The following is an 18,622-nucleotide window of genomic DNA, read 5'->3' as shown; positions in this document are numbered from 1 at the left end:
AACAATGAATAACAGCACAAAGAGCTCTGCCGGCCCCAAAGAGGTGTTCTCCTTTTGTGTCTCCTTTTTGAAGTCAGAGTGATTACAGTGGACCTCTGTACTACTGCATGTGTAGTATTTAACATGTTATTCATTAGGTAATATTTAAGTTGGTTGTGGTAAGTAATCTGACATGGCCTATCCTACATAGGTGGCTCTTTAAACCAATGTGTCAAAAATGTACTGACAGTGTGTGCCCTGAGCATAATACTCACAAAATCAGCAACAAGTAGGAAGCAGCACTTACCCGAGTTGGGGTCTACGGAGAAATATGGTTGTCCCTCCAGTATGCTGTAGACCAGTTTAGCACTGTTCCCGTACACTGGATCATCGGCATCTGTAGCTGTTACCCTGGTAACCGGGGTACCTGTGGTGCAGCGGGACAGAGTTATGAACTGCCACTTGATAGACAATCATCTCCATTTATCTGTAAGCTGAAAAAGAAGTGTTGAGGCAATCAGGGTGACACTATTCAACCCTAAGTCAGGTTGATTTCTTTCGAAAATCCAGTTTCATTTACCCCATCCTGCTTCAAGCGAGCATTTGGTCTCTTTTTAGAAAGTAAGACTGCTCGATATAGAAATAACAAATATTTGTATGTGGCAATGTGGCGCTCCGTAAGTTTAATTCACATTCCAATGTTGTGTATGAATAGTTCTGGACCCAAGGTTTCAATTATTTGTGGCAAATGTCACAAGATCTTAGAAAATGTGTGGTTACATTATGATATTGGTTCTCTGAGTGAAGAGACTATCTCTCCAACCCGTACATATACAATACGTAATGGAGTGGACAGATAGCCACGAGATGTGATGACATGTATTGATTGCCAAATCACATTTTTGCATGTTTTTCACAGCTGTTTCTCTTCCAGACCACAAACACAGACAACAAATGCCTGCAAATACTCTGCTGAAGGCTGTCAGACAATCACGTCTTTGAGCATCTCTTCAAGCAAACACACAAATAAAACCCTTCACCTTCTGTTGAGAGTTTTGACTATGTTGGTGGAACAGTTGGTACGTGTGTTTTTAAAATGCTAATTGAATATCACAAATTATTTAACATCATGGCATGTGGCCATTACCTTCACACCAACAATTCTCAGTGTAGCAGAAATGAGGTGCCTTTTTTACAGCAGCTTGATGATATTTGCGGAAAATTTATGCAAGGTCCTTTATCAATATTCTGACTCCATCAAATGCTCAAGGCAAACCAGAAAATAGATAAGAGACAATTCAATCCACCATTCACAGCTCTATTATAAGGTATCAGAAAAGAAATGCACTGGAAATCTGAATATAAAGAGCCAATTAACGCAATTAAACTTATCCATTTTAATTCACTGTGACCTAGCCCCTCATCAGTCTCAGTGTGTGTGTGTGTGTGTGTGTGTGTGTGTGTGTGTGTGTGTGTGTGTGTGTGTGTGTGTGTGTGTGTGTGTGTGTGAGTGGAAGAAGGGGAGAAAAGAAGCTGACATGCTGACAGTGAGCAGCGCGCTGGAAGGAAGCTACAGATGGTATGGTAATTGTTTCTGTGAAAGATGTTTAGAGGTATTCTGACAACAAAGGGGGATGTCCCTCGTTGCAGACGGCACAGGTCCTGCCACCGGCACCTGAATCTGTCCACCACAGACAGAGAGGCTTGTAGTGGGAAGACCTATGCAGAGGGCAAGTTCTGGCTCCAGCATCGTGTTTTAGGAGTCCACCTACAAGCATTTGAACTGTCCCCAACAGACCCTAATTTAAGATACATGTAACCTAAGTTGAAAACAAACTGAAAATACATATTTGAAATCCAAATCAAATATTCCCAGCACCTTATAACATTCTAGCAAAGTGGGGGAAAAACACTGTTTGTATATCTTTCAACCATTCACAATCACCTTTAGAAGGTGCTAAGCCCAGGATGCAGCCATGGTATCGAGAGGGAACTTCTTTTCGCTCGCAGGGTGGCGAGCCCTCGCATTTAAATGGTTAAATTCCCGAAACCAAAGCGGGCCTGGATTATCACATGATCCAAATACAAAACTAAACCATTTGCAGCGTGTAGGTTGCTCGCTCGGAGGATGTTGTTTCCCGTTGCTATGGGGACTTTGAAAACACAAACACACAAATAGTGGAAGGGGAGAAAAATGTTGACTCAAATAGTCGCCCAATGGCAGATTTAAAGCAACATTTTAAATCTGCTGAGTCAGACTACTGCAAAACAGAACGGATCTCTCATGACGAGAGCTACACTAAAGACAATTTTTTTTTTTTTTTTTGTGAAACATATGCCATCAGCTACATGTGTCAGCCATTGATTAATAGTCACCGCCGTGTCTGCGGTCCTGCAACAGCAAAACAAAGCAAAAGCCACCTTTGCACTTGAACTGGAGTCACAGTTTCACCATTGCAACCCAATTATTTCACAGTGAGGGAGCCTCAAGTGGTCCACTGAGACAGAGGTGTTCTAGTAATTCATAGTCTTATGATGACCCATGCTGTTGTGTTGCTAAAGCTTACCTTGTAAATTTCATACTGCTTGTTACACCCCGTGCCTTTTGCAGTGTTTAGATCACAGCGGATCAATGAGCTCTTTTTCTTTCTGTGTTTCTGCTTGCTCCAGTGGAAAAAAAACATATTACACTTACAGTATACGCTAAGGACCTGATGTCAGAGATTAAAAAAATGTCCCTCAGGTAACTTACTCTCAATCTGCATGAAATAAAAAAGTACGCATGATAATGATCACGTTTCAGCAGCTATGATCACTGCATATCATTGCATTAACTGTAGTCAACAGAAGCGGCATGTGTGTTGTTGAAAAATCTCACATTACTATGAATTAAAACACAGTATGGAACGACACCTCGATGTGAAGTTCTCCACGCGTGATATTTCCAGCTCCAATTGAGCACCTGGTGTGGAACTTCCCCACACACGTTAGAGAAGTGAATAAAATATCAAATAAATGGGTTGACAGAATGTAAGGAAACATTATTATATGAATTATATCCCACAGTCGTGAGCATTAATCCAAATTGGTGCGCTCATGCGGTATTTTCAGACAGCAAATTATATTCTGTGTGCCATAGGTGTTTGCCAATTGTCAAATGAATAAAATGAAAGACAGCTAAGGAAATTGCGCCTCCCATTCTCAGAGATACAGAGCCTTATCTGCCTTGAAGTTAAATTACTACTACTACAGAGGGAGAAGGCCGTCTACACATCCCTAATTATGAAAAGTACCTTCGCACTTCTAAAAAGGTGTCTGACTATTGCAAACAGGCTTTATAAATCCAGTTACACTATGGATTGAAGTGGGGCAGTAAGGATAGGGAAAAAAAAAAAATCTTCATAAAAACAGTGGAACCGGTGAAGCATGAAATAGCTCCGTCTTTCTTTCCCTCCCACAGGGGTAAAATGCTCCTCACCACCCCTGATAAAAAAAAAAATGAGGGATTAGGAAAGCCAGTGTTTTGGTCCTCTTTCAAATCAGTGCAGATTAGCTCGTCCTTCCACTTGATAATGCACAGAAATTTCAGGGACACTGCAGAAATGGATGCAGCTGGAGGCCAGGCGATGGGCACAGGAACTCAAATGTAGGAGCGGGTATTGTCTCTGGATTTCATTTGAAGCCTGTAGCACTGTGGCGATTACAATAATAGCAACACAACACCTACAATATAAACTTACAGGGATGAAACAGAGCTGAATGGTTGCTAAAACGAAAAGAAAAAAAAATCCGCACAGGAGGGAATTAAGCATGTAGAAAGCCTACACTGTAAGATGTTCACTGGAATGAAACTGATGTCCTGTGCACTTTACTGCTTCAGCACCCTTTCTACCTCAAAAAGTGTTACACCATTCCTGGTCAGTCCTGATAGAAATGTAGAAGTAGGTGCAATCATGCTATTTCCCTGTCTAAATGGATTTGTCTCACTTTTCTCCCGCTGTCTAGCAGATGCCCAGACACTGAAAGATTGCACACAGCCTTTTCCCAGGAAAGCAAATCTCCCTCTGTTGATTTGGGCAGTGGCCCGCAGGGTGACACGCATTAAGCATGTATGAAAATACAGCCTGCGTTTACGGCTGTTTTCCCACACTAAGTGTAATCTCATTAATCATGTCATGAAGTTCACAGGATTTAATACCACACCAACAACTCAAACACATATCATGTTCAAAAGATGTCATCACAGTATATGAACCATTTGCATCTAATTTACAGCCATTGTTTTTTTTTTTTGATTGAAGGGCATGCTGCGGCTAAAGGGGCCTCATAATAAAGACGTGGGGTCTAGCCTTATGTTTTATCAACCGACAGAAATAATAGGGCACACACTTCCTATTTACTCTGTACACTGGCTCAGTGATAGGAAATCAATAGGAATCTTCCTTGAACCAGAAAGGAGATAAATTGGGGGATGCAGCACCGTGTGACACACAATGGCTGGGGAAGGACATTGCGGCTTATTTCTGTAACGCATTATCCGGCAACACAGCTTCATCGGTATAGTCTGTTTATTTCCTTAGAAGTAATGCAAGGATAATCAAACAGCGGAGAGTTATAAAGATGGCGCTCCAAGCCATCACGGGATGCTCATTTGCAGACACTTACTGTACACTGCGGGGGCGGCAAGGAAAGGAAATGAATCTGAAAATTAAACGCTGCACTTTTCTACAGCTTAATCTATAAATAGGGCTTCTTTTTTTCCACATATATTTGTGATTTACTTGTCAGCAGTATCTCCACCATTAAAACATCAAATTTCAGTTGACGTACAGGAAATACATAGGCAATGATTAAGTGTCTAAAATGCAAAAATGATACCGTAATATTCCCAGATAGGCCAGATAGTGGCATCAAACAGGCTGCTAAATGATGAAATTGCAGAACACTGTATTTTCTTGTCAAATTACAACCCGGTATTCACACCGTAACACACCTGTCTGGAGGATACCGTCGGTGGCACGTTTTGCCTCACCTAGACATTAAAAGTAAGGTGTCTTAGGTTTAGCCATGAAAACTACTTGGTTAGGTTCAGAAAAAAAAAAATCCTAGTTTGGGTTAAAATAAATCATTTTACATAACATATGTTACATAAATGACTTCACGTACATTGACACTGCCACGGTATCCTCTAGTGGACTGACACTGACACTTGATACACCATTGTCAGAGTTACAGTGCGATGGGCTTTTCCACAATGAAGTGTCCTTGCAAAGTGTAAATCACTGCATGTCACAAAAGTATTATGTAGTCTTCGTTCTAATTTTTAGATATGCAGCAGTACAATTTTCCAATTCATCTAACAACAACATGAGATGTTTTTTTTTTCCCCTCACATTACCCAGAACTCCGCCTCAGTATACACAGTACAACTTAACAAACCGCACCGCAGGGGAGCACTCCCAGCTCGAGTACCATCATACCTATAATCACTCCAAAGAATGTGTCATTACAGTTCATTTACGAGCACTGGAATGCTACTACTCTCCTCCACATCCTTCTGTTCAACAAGCATGGCAGCCGTGTAACTTCTCAGCTCGTCTCAGCTTGGACCAGCTCAGAAGCGTGAAGGGTAGAAGACAGGGGGCATTCATATGTATGCAGGCACTGAGCCGGAGAGAAGGGATATCACTGAGGCATGGGGAGAGCTGTGGGCTGCATGAGGCGTGGGGCTAACAGTGACCTGCTGTGAGCCCTACCCGGGTAAAACAATACTGTTTATGTCTGACTGGCTTTACGCTGCGGGGGGTCGAAAGAGAGGGAGGAAGACAGGAATAAAAAGAGAGGAGGGCAGAGCAGGAGCAGTCTGCAGAACAGCAAGGAATCCGGGATGGTTTGTTGCTCGTTGCTGATTAACTTCACCGATTTTTAATCAATTCTTTATCAAAGCACGTTGCTTTTATACGACGTCACCGTGTTAGCTCAAACTAATTGCTGTAAACAAAAAAACAATAACAGTTAACAGCTAAAACTGGAGCAGATCAACGCTAGCAGCTACCGTCTACAATACGTTGCCTATCTCTACATCTCTGATATCTCGTTGCATAGTCAGGACTGTTCTAACCAATGTTACAGTCTTGAATCTAAATAAACAACAGCATGCAGCGAAAAAGCTAAACCCGACTGTGGACTGTCTGCACATCAAACAGCACACAGACACAGCTAATGATTAGATGGAGAACATAGTAAAGCATTTAGCAGCTGAACAGACACATATTTCATTCTAAGCAGAGCCATAAGGAGAGAGAATATGAACTCTATGTGGATGTGTACTGTTTGCCATATTTGTTCAGGTGATTTCCTGTTTCTTGCTTAATTTAGAGCTTATTGTGCTGCCTCCCATGTGGCCGAAAAAGAAAATCAGTCAATGCATCTTACACTGGTTATAATGATGTGGTGTTGGGAGACTCTTTCAAAAACCCTCAGCTGCCTATTGTGAAACATGCAGCTCTCTCTGTTCATAAAACACACCTCATAAAAGGTCACAGTCTAGGTAGCAGTGCCATGACGTGAGACAAACTACAAATAGCTTGATAACAAACAAGCATGAGATCATCGTGGACCTGATCAGCATGTAAGTGCTAAAGAAACATGCAATTAGGATGCATCATAACTGTGACAAATGTAATGTTATTGCCACTGCATTCCTGCCGCAGTAGACATACATGCTTTTCTGAATGTCTGTTTGTGATGCCGTGTTGACCTTAAATCCAACATTTCATCATCTGTTCTCACTGGTTTCATAATGTTCCACGAACTAAGGTAAATTTTACATTGTACTGACATTTATTGTTTCCCCACTTGCTGTCAGTAACAATTTGACTACTACCAACAATAGTTGTCCTGACTTTGGAGTGATGATTCATGTGCTGAAATCTATTTAATTGGAAACTGCAAAGCTCAAACTGCATCTATAATTAAAGCAATTGTTCAACAAAGTCATGTAATAAATGAAGTTAACTGTGTGTTACTATAGCAGCCCACTGTCATATTATATTACGCAGAAGGCTGTCTTGGTCAGTAAATATTTTTAGGGTCTCATAAGTGTCACTTTTCTTACAACAGCACTCACAAACTATAATGTAATGAATCCAAGCATACTGAAAATGTAATACTCCCACGGCAATGACTGTTTAAATGAGTCCAGCCCTCACTTAGCCAACGCTCGCCCCCCCTTCCTGCCTTTCTAGGTCAGAAACATGGCGCGCCAAACCCTTTTTCTAAAATGGCTGGTCTGTGGGGCTGGACTGTCCCCTGATAGCGCCATTGCGGTGACAGGAAAGTGATTATGTATTGATCATGATCACATAGACACTGGTGTAGCTCTCTCTCCTGTCTGTGGGCAGAGAGGATAATAGCTCATGATCAGACAGGGAGACTGACAGCCCATCTCTCCAGGCCGTGCTGCCAGCACTATTTTTGGACAGTACCACCTATGTGATTGAAATGCATGCGCACGGATGGGGAATGACACAAGAATTAAGAGGCGATTAGCACTTTGAGGCAGAGTATTGTCAAACACAAAGTGTAGTGCTGTGCTGTAGTGTGGCGGGCCAAAGCTCTTGATAACACAGAAAACGGTTGTAACGAGGTGGAGAAAACAAGCGTGTCGAGGCATCCTTTCATCCATCCATCCATCCCCGTCCGTCTATTCTCTCAGAGGAGAAGATGACATACTTGGAGCACCGCCAGTGGATTTTTCTTCAGTAGTCTAAGCCAGTTTTAGATTCCTGGGCAGCAGATGAGCATTTGTGGCAACATTGCAGATGGACATGAAGGAAAACCCTTAAACAAAATAAGCACGCTCATAAACAACTGGCATGTGTGAACTTTTTTGTCATTTGCCAACGCAGCCTCAAAACGCCATCACCTTCATTTGTCACCATTTCCGCTTCTCCACAGCCTCGGCTCTGACTAACAGTAGTGAATCTCCTCCACGATCATGCTGTATATGTATATAAGGAAATTGTAAGTATTTCAGATTACAGGGAGGCAGAGTAAATAATTGCAAGGCAGGGAAATACATGGTCTCCCTCAGCCCATCAGTCTTCATAACAGGATGCTCATGCTAAACTGCATGTTTCAGCAAGGCTGCAGAATGCAGCCGAGGAACGGGGTAAATGAATGAGGAACCTCCTGCGGAGGCTGAAAAGATCAGAGTATATGTGTTTATATCAGGCTTTAACACACTTTTTTTTTTAAATTAGACCAAATACAACGTGGGCCAGAGAAGGCTTGCAACAAGGAAAAAACATATCTTGACGATAAGATATGGTTGTCAGCATCCAAGAAATTGTTCCCCAGAGCCAATGATGGATAAGGGATGCTGCACTTTTGAAGAGTAAGGGGACCGTCACACTTAAGCACTTACATTGTCATTGTTGTAGTACAATTACTAGTCTTTTATAGGACAGAGAGGGAGCCGTCACAGAGAAACTGGGGACACTGTTTGTGTATGTGTTTGTATGCTTGTCTACGTGTGTGTGTGTGTGTGTGTGTGTGTGTGTGTGTGTGTGTGTGTGTGTGTGTGTGTGTGTGTGTGTGTGTGTGTGTGTGTGTGTGTGTGTGTGTGTGTGTGTGTGTGTGTGTGTGTGTACAGTACATGTCTTTGTGTGTATATGACATCCCCTTTTCAAGGAGATGGCTACTGACTCTGCTGCCTTGACAAGCCAGTTACAGGAACGGCAGGAACAAAATAATTAAGAGGGTCCTTTGTTCCCTACTGATGGCCGTGACATATGCCACCATTTTAAAGGGTTGTATCATTGATTCACTTTAATTAGTTCATAGGAAATGTGTGCAGCATGCAGATAGAGTTCAGGACTGGAAGTGGAGGACGGAAAATTGGGCACTTCACATGTTTAATTGCTCCCAAGGCATTTACAATGGCAAGGTAATAACAAAGAATAAGGCAAAGTATATTGTCTAATGAACAACTTTATCATGGGTAAATGAACAAAATGTTGCTTAATTTGAGAACTCTGCCACAGGGGCGAGGGTGTTTAATGTGAATTATGCTCCCTTAATAAAAAAAAGGAAAAAAAGGAAAAAAGAAAAACAAGTTTCAGCATAATGTAAAACTGCGGTGGGAAATGAAGTTGCGGTTAATATGTTTAAAGCACCACATCAGCACTAGTTTCATACTGTAGAAACCAGAGATCAAAGTTATTACTTAATACCAGAAATGAATTACTTATGTACACACTGTTGCCAAAATGCCCTTAACGAGGCTTGTATGCCAATACTGTTCCAGCTGAGCTATGTGTGTGGATGTACAGTATTTCTGTGTGTTTGTATGAGTGCTGCACTGTACTACTGTACATATTGCCACATGCAAAACTGTAGGCAACAGAATAGGATTAACATTCACATATAAATTAGAAGAAATACATTACACTGCATACAATACAATGTGTTATCATAGATATTCTGTGTGAGATTGTGAACACTGACAAAAAGGAAGGTGGACAAAGTCTATTTTTACATCTGCCGCAGAAAAACCACGATGGAAAAACTCACCCAGATTATGTATCTGTATGTACGAAAGGCAATTTAGAACGGTGGGTAGGAACGATTGTGTTATTGTGGTTGAGAAATTGACCGTTTTAAGGCACTGTGAGCAGGTGTAGGATAATCAAAGTACTATTATGTCACAGTTCAGGTGGTTGGCACCCATATTTTTCCCTCATATACAACAAAACGTGAGATAGCTATGGTTGCCGATGTCTAGGCGTGACAGTTACACATTTTGCTGTAAGGGAAGGGCGTGTCTATGCCATGATACCGAGATGCAGATGCCCCATGATATCACAATAGAACCCAGTGAGGATAGTCTCGGGGACAAATTCAGGGTGCACAAACTCGTGACTGTCAAAGAAAACCCACCTGGTTATGGTCTAGACCCCTTTTTTCCCCCCAATCTTGGACGGCGATGTTCCGCTTCTCTTGACATGTGAATCCCCCTCGTAGCACCTTGCCTGGCTCATAGATTTGTTGCTGTAGACTTTCTAAAGTATTTCAAGGGTCTCAAATTCAAATTCCTGAGTTTGACCAAATCTGATGTGACGAGTCACAAGAACACATGTAACGCAGGTGTTGATGTCGACTTAACTACGTAACTTGGAATACTTACTCAGAAAGGTTACATGTTGGCTGACTCCTCGCCTACACATCCTGTTCGAGGATACTTGTTTACCACAAACTGTCGTCTCCCAGGCGATCTAGCAAGTCTGAGCTCCTCACAGTACATTAACAGCGAATGTCCACCAACCATCAGGCCACATCAGTGAGGAGAAAAAAAGAACTGCAGAATAACTCAGAAATCTTCCCTTGAAAGCCAGAGACAGAGAAACAGGCAGCACTGTGCAGACAGGAGGAAGCTTTGCCGATTCAATGAGAGGAACATTATCTAATGGAAGGAAAGCAACAAAGAAATATTTTTGCCACAGTAAATTCAGTCAGTTAATTTTTTTGTAGCTTGTGAATCTTTTTAAAGGCCCTGAAAACACATTTTCACGCAAGTTTCTTACAATGAGTTTTTCAAACCTATAAACACAAAATAGTTATTCTGGCAGAGTTTGAACAGTTAGGGTTATTTTCCAGAAAAAAGCTTCTGTATTTGAGTTGGGTTTTTTTTTTTCCCTTTCTTTCACCACTTGTTTGAAGCAGTTGATGGTTGGTTATAATGACCAGAATTTAGCAAAATTTGAATGTGAGTTTGATGAGGGTTGGTGGTTTGTTTTATATATTCTTACAAGGCTACTATCAGTCAGATGGTGAGGAAACCTAAAGGGTTGCTTTTTGGGATATGACTCATTAATAAACCTTAACACTGGATTTTACTAATAGCATGATTAAAAAAAACACAAGGTAATCTGAGAAACATGACAAAGTAGGTGACCAGATATGACAAAAATTGAATGCAAGTCAGGACAAAATGACTAAACTTACACTGAACATGGAAACTCTGTCTACTGTGCTTGCTGGGAGACATTTCCAACATCACGTTCAACAAAACAACCAGCAGAATACCCTCTGTAACCGCAATCATCACCAAGAAAACCATGCTCATGAACTGGAAGTCACATTCACCATGACTCCAACCCATTCGTAGCCTGGCTCACTCTTACACTCGATGGCGTTACACACATGCGTGGATCAAACATCCACACTTTCAGACGACTCCCACCTCCACCCCAAACTCCTTGTAATCTACCTCATCTCTACTCCCTTGTTTTGTTTGAATGTTGCCGAGCATCACATTGTTACAGTAATTGTACAGGTATATGTACGTGCTTGCGTGTGTGTGTCTGTGTGTAGGTTTAGCCTTTTATGTACATATATTCGCATTTATGTATTCGGCTGCACGGCTGTGTTGTCATTGCTGTTTATTTTTGTTACTTTTGTTTTCAGTTTTTTATTTGGGGAAAAATACAATTTAAAAAGTTCAGTAAAGTTTTACATAGATGAGTGCATTATAAAGTATTGTGACTCAAAAACTGAAAGTCCATGCAAACCTGAGCAGTATAATGATCTACTGTCCCTAACAAATCTATACACTGAGGTTATACATGTGTGAGGGAAGAAGTCGATTAGCCTTAGGTGCCAGTGTGAAGGTTCTTTCGGAGCGTGTTATTTTCTTATTCGGGGGACAGCAGCAGCAGTGAGGATGATGTTGCTTTAAAAAACAAAGGACAGAGTTGGAGGGAAGCACTGAAATCCCTCCCTCAGCAACGACTCCCCCAGGCTGCTGCAGTACAAGAAGATGTTCTCAGTCGATTACATATTTTCTATTCTTACAGCCTGTAGAGGTGAAATAAAAAAAAAATGAAAAAATAAAAACTCAAGCCTCTCAGCGACGGTGGTAGCACACAGCCTGTAGGCTGTAGCTCCAGCAATTGGCCCATCTAAAAGTAACGTTTGACAGAGGTCCTCCACCTCCCACACAACTGCATTAAGACACTGAACTCAATTGAATCCAGCCATACTGTGGGTTTTAGAGGCGAGCCCCCTTGTAAGTAATACACGCTGTCATCTGACAGCCGTCCTGGAGGGAGAAGGGTTAAAGCGCTTTCCCAGAGGAATGCTGAAACGTATTACGTCTACGTGACTGGTGACTTAATGCCTCCGTCAGCCGGTGAGAGCGGTGCTATGCTGCCGTCTCACAAGCAATCCATCACAGAGAACACACAGACAGAAAGCCACACGCTGCCACATAAAGCGCCCGCAACACAGACATGCTAAAACACACCTACCGACACACACTGACGGAATGTCCATAATGAAAATAGACACATATTCATGTACTTGTTAACATGCTGACAGTCTCAAATCATGGGAAGACAGACAGATGCACAAACACACCCCAGCGCACACTGAGCAAACGCATAACACACTCATAAACTCTCAGAAGGAGGCAAAAAAAATAAAAAATAAGGTGAAAATGACAGAACAGGTGAGCGACAGAAATGCAGGAATGTGGATTTACGCCCCTAGTAATCCCAAGGTTTGTTTACACTCCCAGAAGTGAAGTGAAATTTTAAAGGGCTATCTCTGTAGCGTGCAGGAGAGCAGATTCACCCAATTACACAGCAGCCCCCAGTGTGACATAGCAAACCTGCTGTAGGATTGACTGTGTGTGTGTGTGTGTGTGTGTGTGTGTGTGTGTGTGTGTGTGTGTGTGTGTGTGTGTGTGTGTGTGTGTGTGTGTGTGTGTGTGTGTGTGTGTGTGTGTGTGTGTGTGTGTGTGGACGCCAGACTGTGACTGTGGTAAAACCACAAACTGACTAAATCCATACTGCAGCGTTGAGAGCAATACAGCCGCCAATGCTCCAATACGCAAACAGCCAGCGCACAAGAAGGGCTGAGTGATGCTACAAATCAGCCGCCTGCACGACAGCAAGACAGGAGGGTAAAACACACGGTAACAAGACCGCAATGTAGTACCGATGCGCAATAAAACACAATAAAAACACAACATTTTAAGTCATTCCTGAGGAGGAAATAATAAAAAATAAGAAAAAACTGCAACTGGATTCATAAATTTTGATGACAAAATGAAAGCAGTAAAAACATGGCAGACGAGTCTTCTTTCTTCTTTTTTTTTTTTTTTTACTTAGCCTTCATTGTATCAGACAGCTGAGGCGTGGCAGCGACTGTACGAGCCAGGCGAGGGCTTTAGTTAATGGGGACAGACATCAAGAGGAGGGCCTCGTCCGCACTGGAGATTTGATCCTTTCGTCTTATCAGCTTCTTTTTCAAATGACCTTGCTGTACAGACTTTTTATGCCTCTCCCCTTTATTCTCTGCCGGTGATTGGATGGGCCTCTCCAGTCTCAAATCTCTGCCACCTTGATGAATGTGTTCCACCCCCATCTATGTTGCATTGACCGATCCCTCTCCACTACCAGCTACACTGTGCCACATGAATCTTGGCTGGAGCCACTTTGAGATGTACTCACACACACACACACACACACACACACACACACACACACACACACACACACACACACACACACACACACACACACACACACACACACACACACACACACACACACACACACACACACACACACATAAAACAACACACAATAACAGCTAATAAAGATATTTGTTAAGCCCCTGTTTTGTCTCTCGTTATGCCTTCTTTGCTTTATTTCTCTTGTAGTTGAATTAAGTCTATGCTCTTTTGTAGGAGCAAAATGCAACTTTAAAGAGTGTTATTATGGCTTTCATTGGGAGGCAATTGCTGCTTTTAATTTTAGGCACTGAGTGCAGGTGCCTGCAGGGTCCAAATAGCTATGGTTGGTACCTCAGACAATTAATAATGCAGGCATGGAGGGATGGGAGTACGAGGATCCTGTTCATGCTGCTCAACACTGTAAAATCACCTGAAGCATGACATGAGTGCACAGACTCCAACTTTCACACACACACACACACACACACACACACACACACACACACACACACACACACACACACACACACACACACACACACACACACACACACACACACACACACACACTTTTGGCCGCAGTGCCAGAGAGCAAAAGTTCCTGCTATTTTTGAAAAAAAAGCCAGTGTAAGTGGGAGTGACGCACACAATACTAGATCCAGCAGGAAATAAACGCAAAGGAGCAAAGAGGGATGAATGCAGAGCAAGAGAAGTGCGCTGAAGAAAGGCCCAACAACACGACATTAAATATCCACAACTCGCTTTGTGAATAATTAATAGGTGAGCCACGGCTGTGTACTGAAGGATGCATATGAGAAAGCTTCCTGGCATCTTAGCAGATATGAGTAAGCATTTGCCAAGTCGGAGGTGCGAACTGGAGCCCTCCTCACTTTGCCTGCTATAGCGCTGATGCAGAGAGGACCTCCCACTCACCAGCATGACTTCAAACAGTCCCTTGTCACTTCTGGCTGATATGTAGCGCAGCTGATAAGGACACACACACACACACACACACACACACACACACACACACACACACACACACACACACACACACACACACACACACACACACACACACACACACACACACACACAGACAGCAAAGTTAGATGACTTCCACAAACCTTTGAAATGGAAGTTTTCAAGTGTCATATTGAACAATTCACCAACAGAAAATGCATGTCCATAAAATATCTGAAATGAATTCCCCCAGAAGTAAACGACTAATGCTAAATTACAGAGCTGTGTATAAATAAACACAAATCAACAATGCATGAATAATTAAGGAACATCAAAAACAACATTAACAAGTTATCTAGCATTGTAAAGACGAATTCATTGTACATTATAGCAGAGAGAAAGTGCAGCGACTGGTCCCAGCTCAGTGTTCTCTGTAGAACAGGAGGCCGGTAGGCAATTAGTGAGCAAGTGTAAGACTGACTGAGTGAGACAATGACTGTTTCAGCTGAGCTACACTAGTAAGACGTGATATGAACCCGGCCTAATGAAGGCAGCTGCTGGCGTTCACTGCAAACTTCATACATCTCACATGCACGTATGACACATGAGTTCTGCTTTTGTCGACTACGCCTGTTGAGTTAACCCTTGCTGAGCCAAATCAGTCACTTAACCCTTCCCACCCTGGAGGTGCGTGTACCAGACCGGACCTGATCTGTTATAAAAACCCAGCCAGCGCAGTGTTTCAAAGGTTACTAAACGTAGCACATTCAGTGAAGATGCCATCAAAAGAACAGCAGGTATAGTGTAACCAGGCTGAGACATTCTCAGGGTCTGTGCAAGAATGTATAATTATGAAATGACCTATAAAAGCAATTCAACTACAAAAGTGCTATGCCTTGCATTATAATATACACACCCTCTTCCCACCCTGTGTATAACACTTATGGTTTTAAGTCATTGCCTTTTTATGTATCTTTATTTTTCGATATTGGAATTTTTCCAAAACTACATGTTTTATTAAAGATGATTAGACTATTAATTCTACCCATCACTTAGAGCCTTTTAGTTTGATTGCTTTATTCTCAAAAGTTACCAAGAAAGAAGACATGCTGGGAAATGCCAATTCCATTGTCAAATGACCTTTCTTTGTCATCTGTGATGACTTGGGTTTACATCGGGACAGGTTTTTCCTCAGAAGTTGAACCTTTAAGCAATAAACTCTAACTGTTATTTACTCTCCAATTTACTGGGGTTTTTTTTAGGCTGACAAAAAAATGACATTTTTTGGCTGGTGTTTTTCAAATTCCACTCTGACCTGATGATGAGGATGGAGGGACTTATTGTATTTCAAAATTCTGCCGAGTGCCTCTTATCCATAGAGTCCAAGCTTGTTCATTTTGGCCTTACGGTTAGCAGCTGTAACTGAATACATTTTGAGGTGTTTTTTGGGTGTACATTTGAAAGGAATACTGCGGGGCTTATCGCCACGTTCCATTCATCTCTCTTCTATTTTTATAATATATATCTACGTGTTGAAAAGTCCACTCTTCATGGCAGTGAAGCAGTAATCATAATATGTGCCATTTCTATTATAATACATATTAACGTGCAGTAAAGAGTTAAATGTGGATATCCTACATGCTGCCATGGCCATGGGGACAAAACGGTTCAATGTTTGTGGCCACAAATGGTTGAATATTGTATAAAGAACAAACATTTTCAAGATTATGCCACAGCGTACTTTGTGGTACACGTGTGTTGCTTTATAACAAACAAACAAACATGTGAAAAATGCTTTACAGTACACAAACAAACACAAATAGTTACATAAAATAGGTCAAATCATTTCAAGTTGAATTAAAGACTGATGGAGGCATCATGCTCCAACAAGTACCCCCGGACACTCGTCCCCATTCTTTCCTCCAATGCTGCATGAGGGTAGCTAACCAGAGGCTGATTTCAGAAGTCTGTGGCTCATCCACACACAGGATGTGATTTCTGACAGCTGGAGGTGAAGAATTAAGGCTATTTAAATAAAATACTAAACCATAATGTTGTTAGTTATAATGTTCACAACGTACTGGTGAAAACAGGTGCATAACATCTACTGTGTCACCGGAGTTTTGTAAAGCTAGAATCTATTGGTGTAACCAAAGACTGTGTTGAGTTGCATTGTGGGAATTGTAGGGATCCAAGGTATGTTTTTTCGTTTAAGCAAAGATTAGCACGTCTCAGCCTCCCTATTGATTTTCATATTTTTTTAAATCTCCCACTTTAAATTCCCAAACTTCATGGCAATGCAGTGCTACGTGGCTGCAGTAGTCTTCAATAAGAAGTGCTCCTTGTAATAAACGTTCCATTCCCAGGATGAATTGGTCTTTCACTGAACACAAGCTGTTTCTAATACTGCTGTAAATGACTGATCAGAACAATACCAATTAAAATTCAAGACCAGTACATAACTGAGGCTGGTACACCCATTTTGACCAGATTAAAAAATCGATGGTCACAACTGAGGCTGCAACTACCATTTAATTTCATTATTGGTCCATCAGCTGTGTATACTCTCAAATAATACCTTAAACTATGAGTCATTCAGTTTAATAACATGTTAGAAAATTGCAAACAATGCTGGATATGATTATTTTTTAGAAAACTAGGTAACATTTTTAAATATCATTTTGAACTGTTGGTTGGGCAAAATGAGCTAAACTTAAATATTCATCCATTCATCCATTCACGTACATTTCACGCAGTCTGCCCCTCTGCCCACCAGTGGTCATTAGAAGGCATTACAGTATCTGGAGATGACACGCTGAACTGAATCAGCCACTCTCCTCCCCTGCAGCACTGCTGAAGTGAGGCTTCTGTGTCCTTGTTTTCACTCAGATTGATTAACTGACCTTGATAGAATGATCAGCAGTGTGTGACAGCATGACAGCGAAAGATGAGTTTTACATGCACTTCAAAGCTGCGCAAACTTTCATTACAATCATTGCAGCTTAATTGAACAGGACAGAAAGCTGGGGACGTGACAAGCTCGGTGTGTGTGACAAAAAGCTTTTTTTCATGTATTAATTCTAACAACGCAGCCTTATGAATATTAAAAAACTGCATTCAGCCAAACAAATTTCATTTTTAACCTTTGATTTCCTCATGTCCCGTTGTACTGCTGCTGACCATGTTGCATGAAATTCATTTAATCACATCCACTCAGTGCGACAACACAGAGGGTGGCATTTGTGGCAGCCTTGAATATTCGCATCCTGCTCCTCATTACAAAAACAGGCACACACACATGCGCACGTATGAATAAACACATACGCTCTCTCTCGTTTACCTTTCCTTTCATGAACTTTGTTTGTTATTTATCTCCGTCCTTTTCATGTTTCTTCTCTTTCTACGTCATGGTCACAGCAAAAAAAAAAAAAAAAAAAAGAAGGCGACTTTGTTTGAGAGATGAAACTGTGGCTAAGGAGAAGGCAGCTTTTTGTCCTTCGTCTCATTGAGAGTCTTTTGCTATTCATTGGGGCAATGCAGCTCGGCCAGCAAGGGAGGCAATCTTATGCAGATCACATTGAAGGGCTTCATTACCTAGAAGCCAGCTACTTTTTTGTTCTCCCTCTAGCCTCAAGGGAAGAGTGAGAGAGAGCATTAGCTTAGCAAAGGAGAGTGATGGCGAGCAAAAGGGAGGGAGCGCGAGGGAGGGTGAAGTACAGTGAAGGAGAAAAAAAAAAAGTCTGTGCATGAGAGAGAGAGCAGGCTACACAGGGGAGACGGGACAAATTACACCTGAACAGATGCGTCTTCACGTCTGCACTGTGGCTTTATGTCAAAACAGAGAGGCTATATGTGTCTTAGTGCACTTGTGCATGTGTGCATCTGCATGCATGCATGAGGTAGACAAGCGTACGCGTGTGAAGTGTGTGCATGCCTGCATGCCTGCCTGAAATCTCAAGAAGACAATAATGCCCCAGGGGGCTCTAAAGGGCTCCTATTACTGTATCTGGACCAGATGACTGATGGTGTTACATGCATAATTCAGAGGTACATTAGATAATAAATAACATTTGATGAATTAGTAATACACATTTGTATGTGATATCGAGCATCTGTGACTGTGCCTGTGTGTACGTTTTGTTTAGTTTCTTGTTTTTT

General features: G+C 41.8%; 1 protein-coding gene across 2 annotated transcripts in view; it reads right to left on the bottom strand.

Annotated features, from left to right (window-relative positions):
- The window catches only part of cdh8 (cadherin 8), a 95,165-nt gene that overhangs the window by 31,249 nt on the left and 45,294 nt on the right, over positions 1–18,622 (bottom strand). For both annotated transcript variants that reach the window (XM_069690283.1, XM_069690284.1), the window contains exon 4: positions 287–406. In XM_069690283.1, the coding sequence (XP_069546384.1) occupies positions 287–406 (120 nt within the window). The remainder of the gene's footprint in view (positions 1–286; positions 407–18,622) is intronic.

Source organism: Brachyistius frenatus, unplaced genomic scaffold, assembly GCF_029030835.1.
Source record: "Brachyistius frenatus isolate BFR_SWC_R1_liver_20210118 unplaced genomic scaffold, ASM2903083v1 Contig_9, whole genome shotgun sequence".
Classification (NCBI taxonomy): Eukaryota; Metazoa; Chordata; class Actinopteri; family Embiotocidae; genus Brachyistius; species Brachyistius frenatus.
Note: the sequence above shows the minus strand (reverse complement) of the source record. Positions and strands in the feature narration are given on the sequence as shown.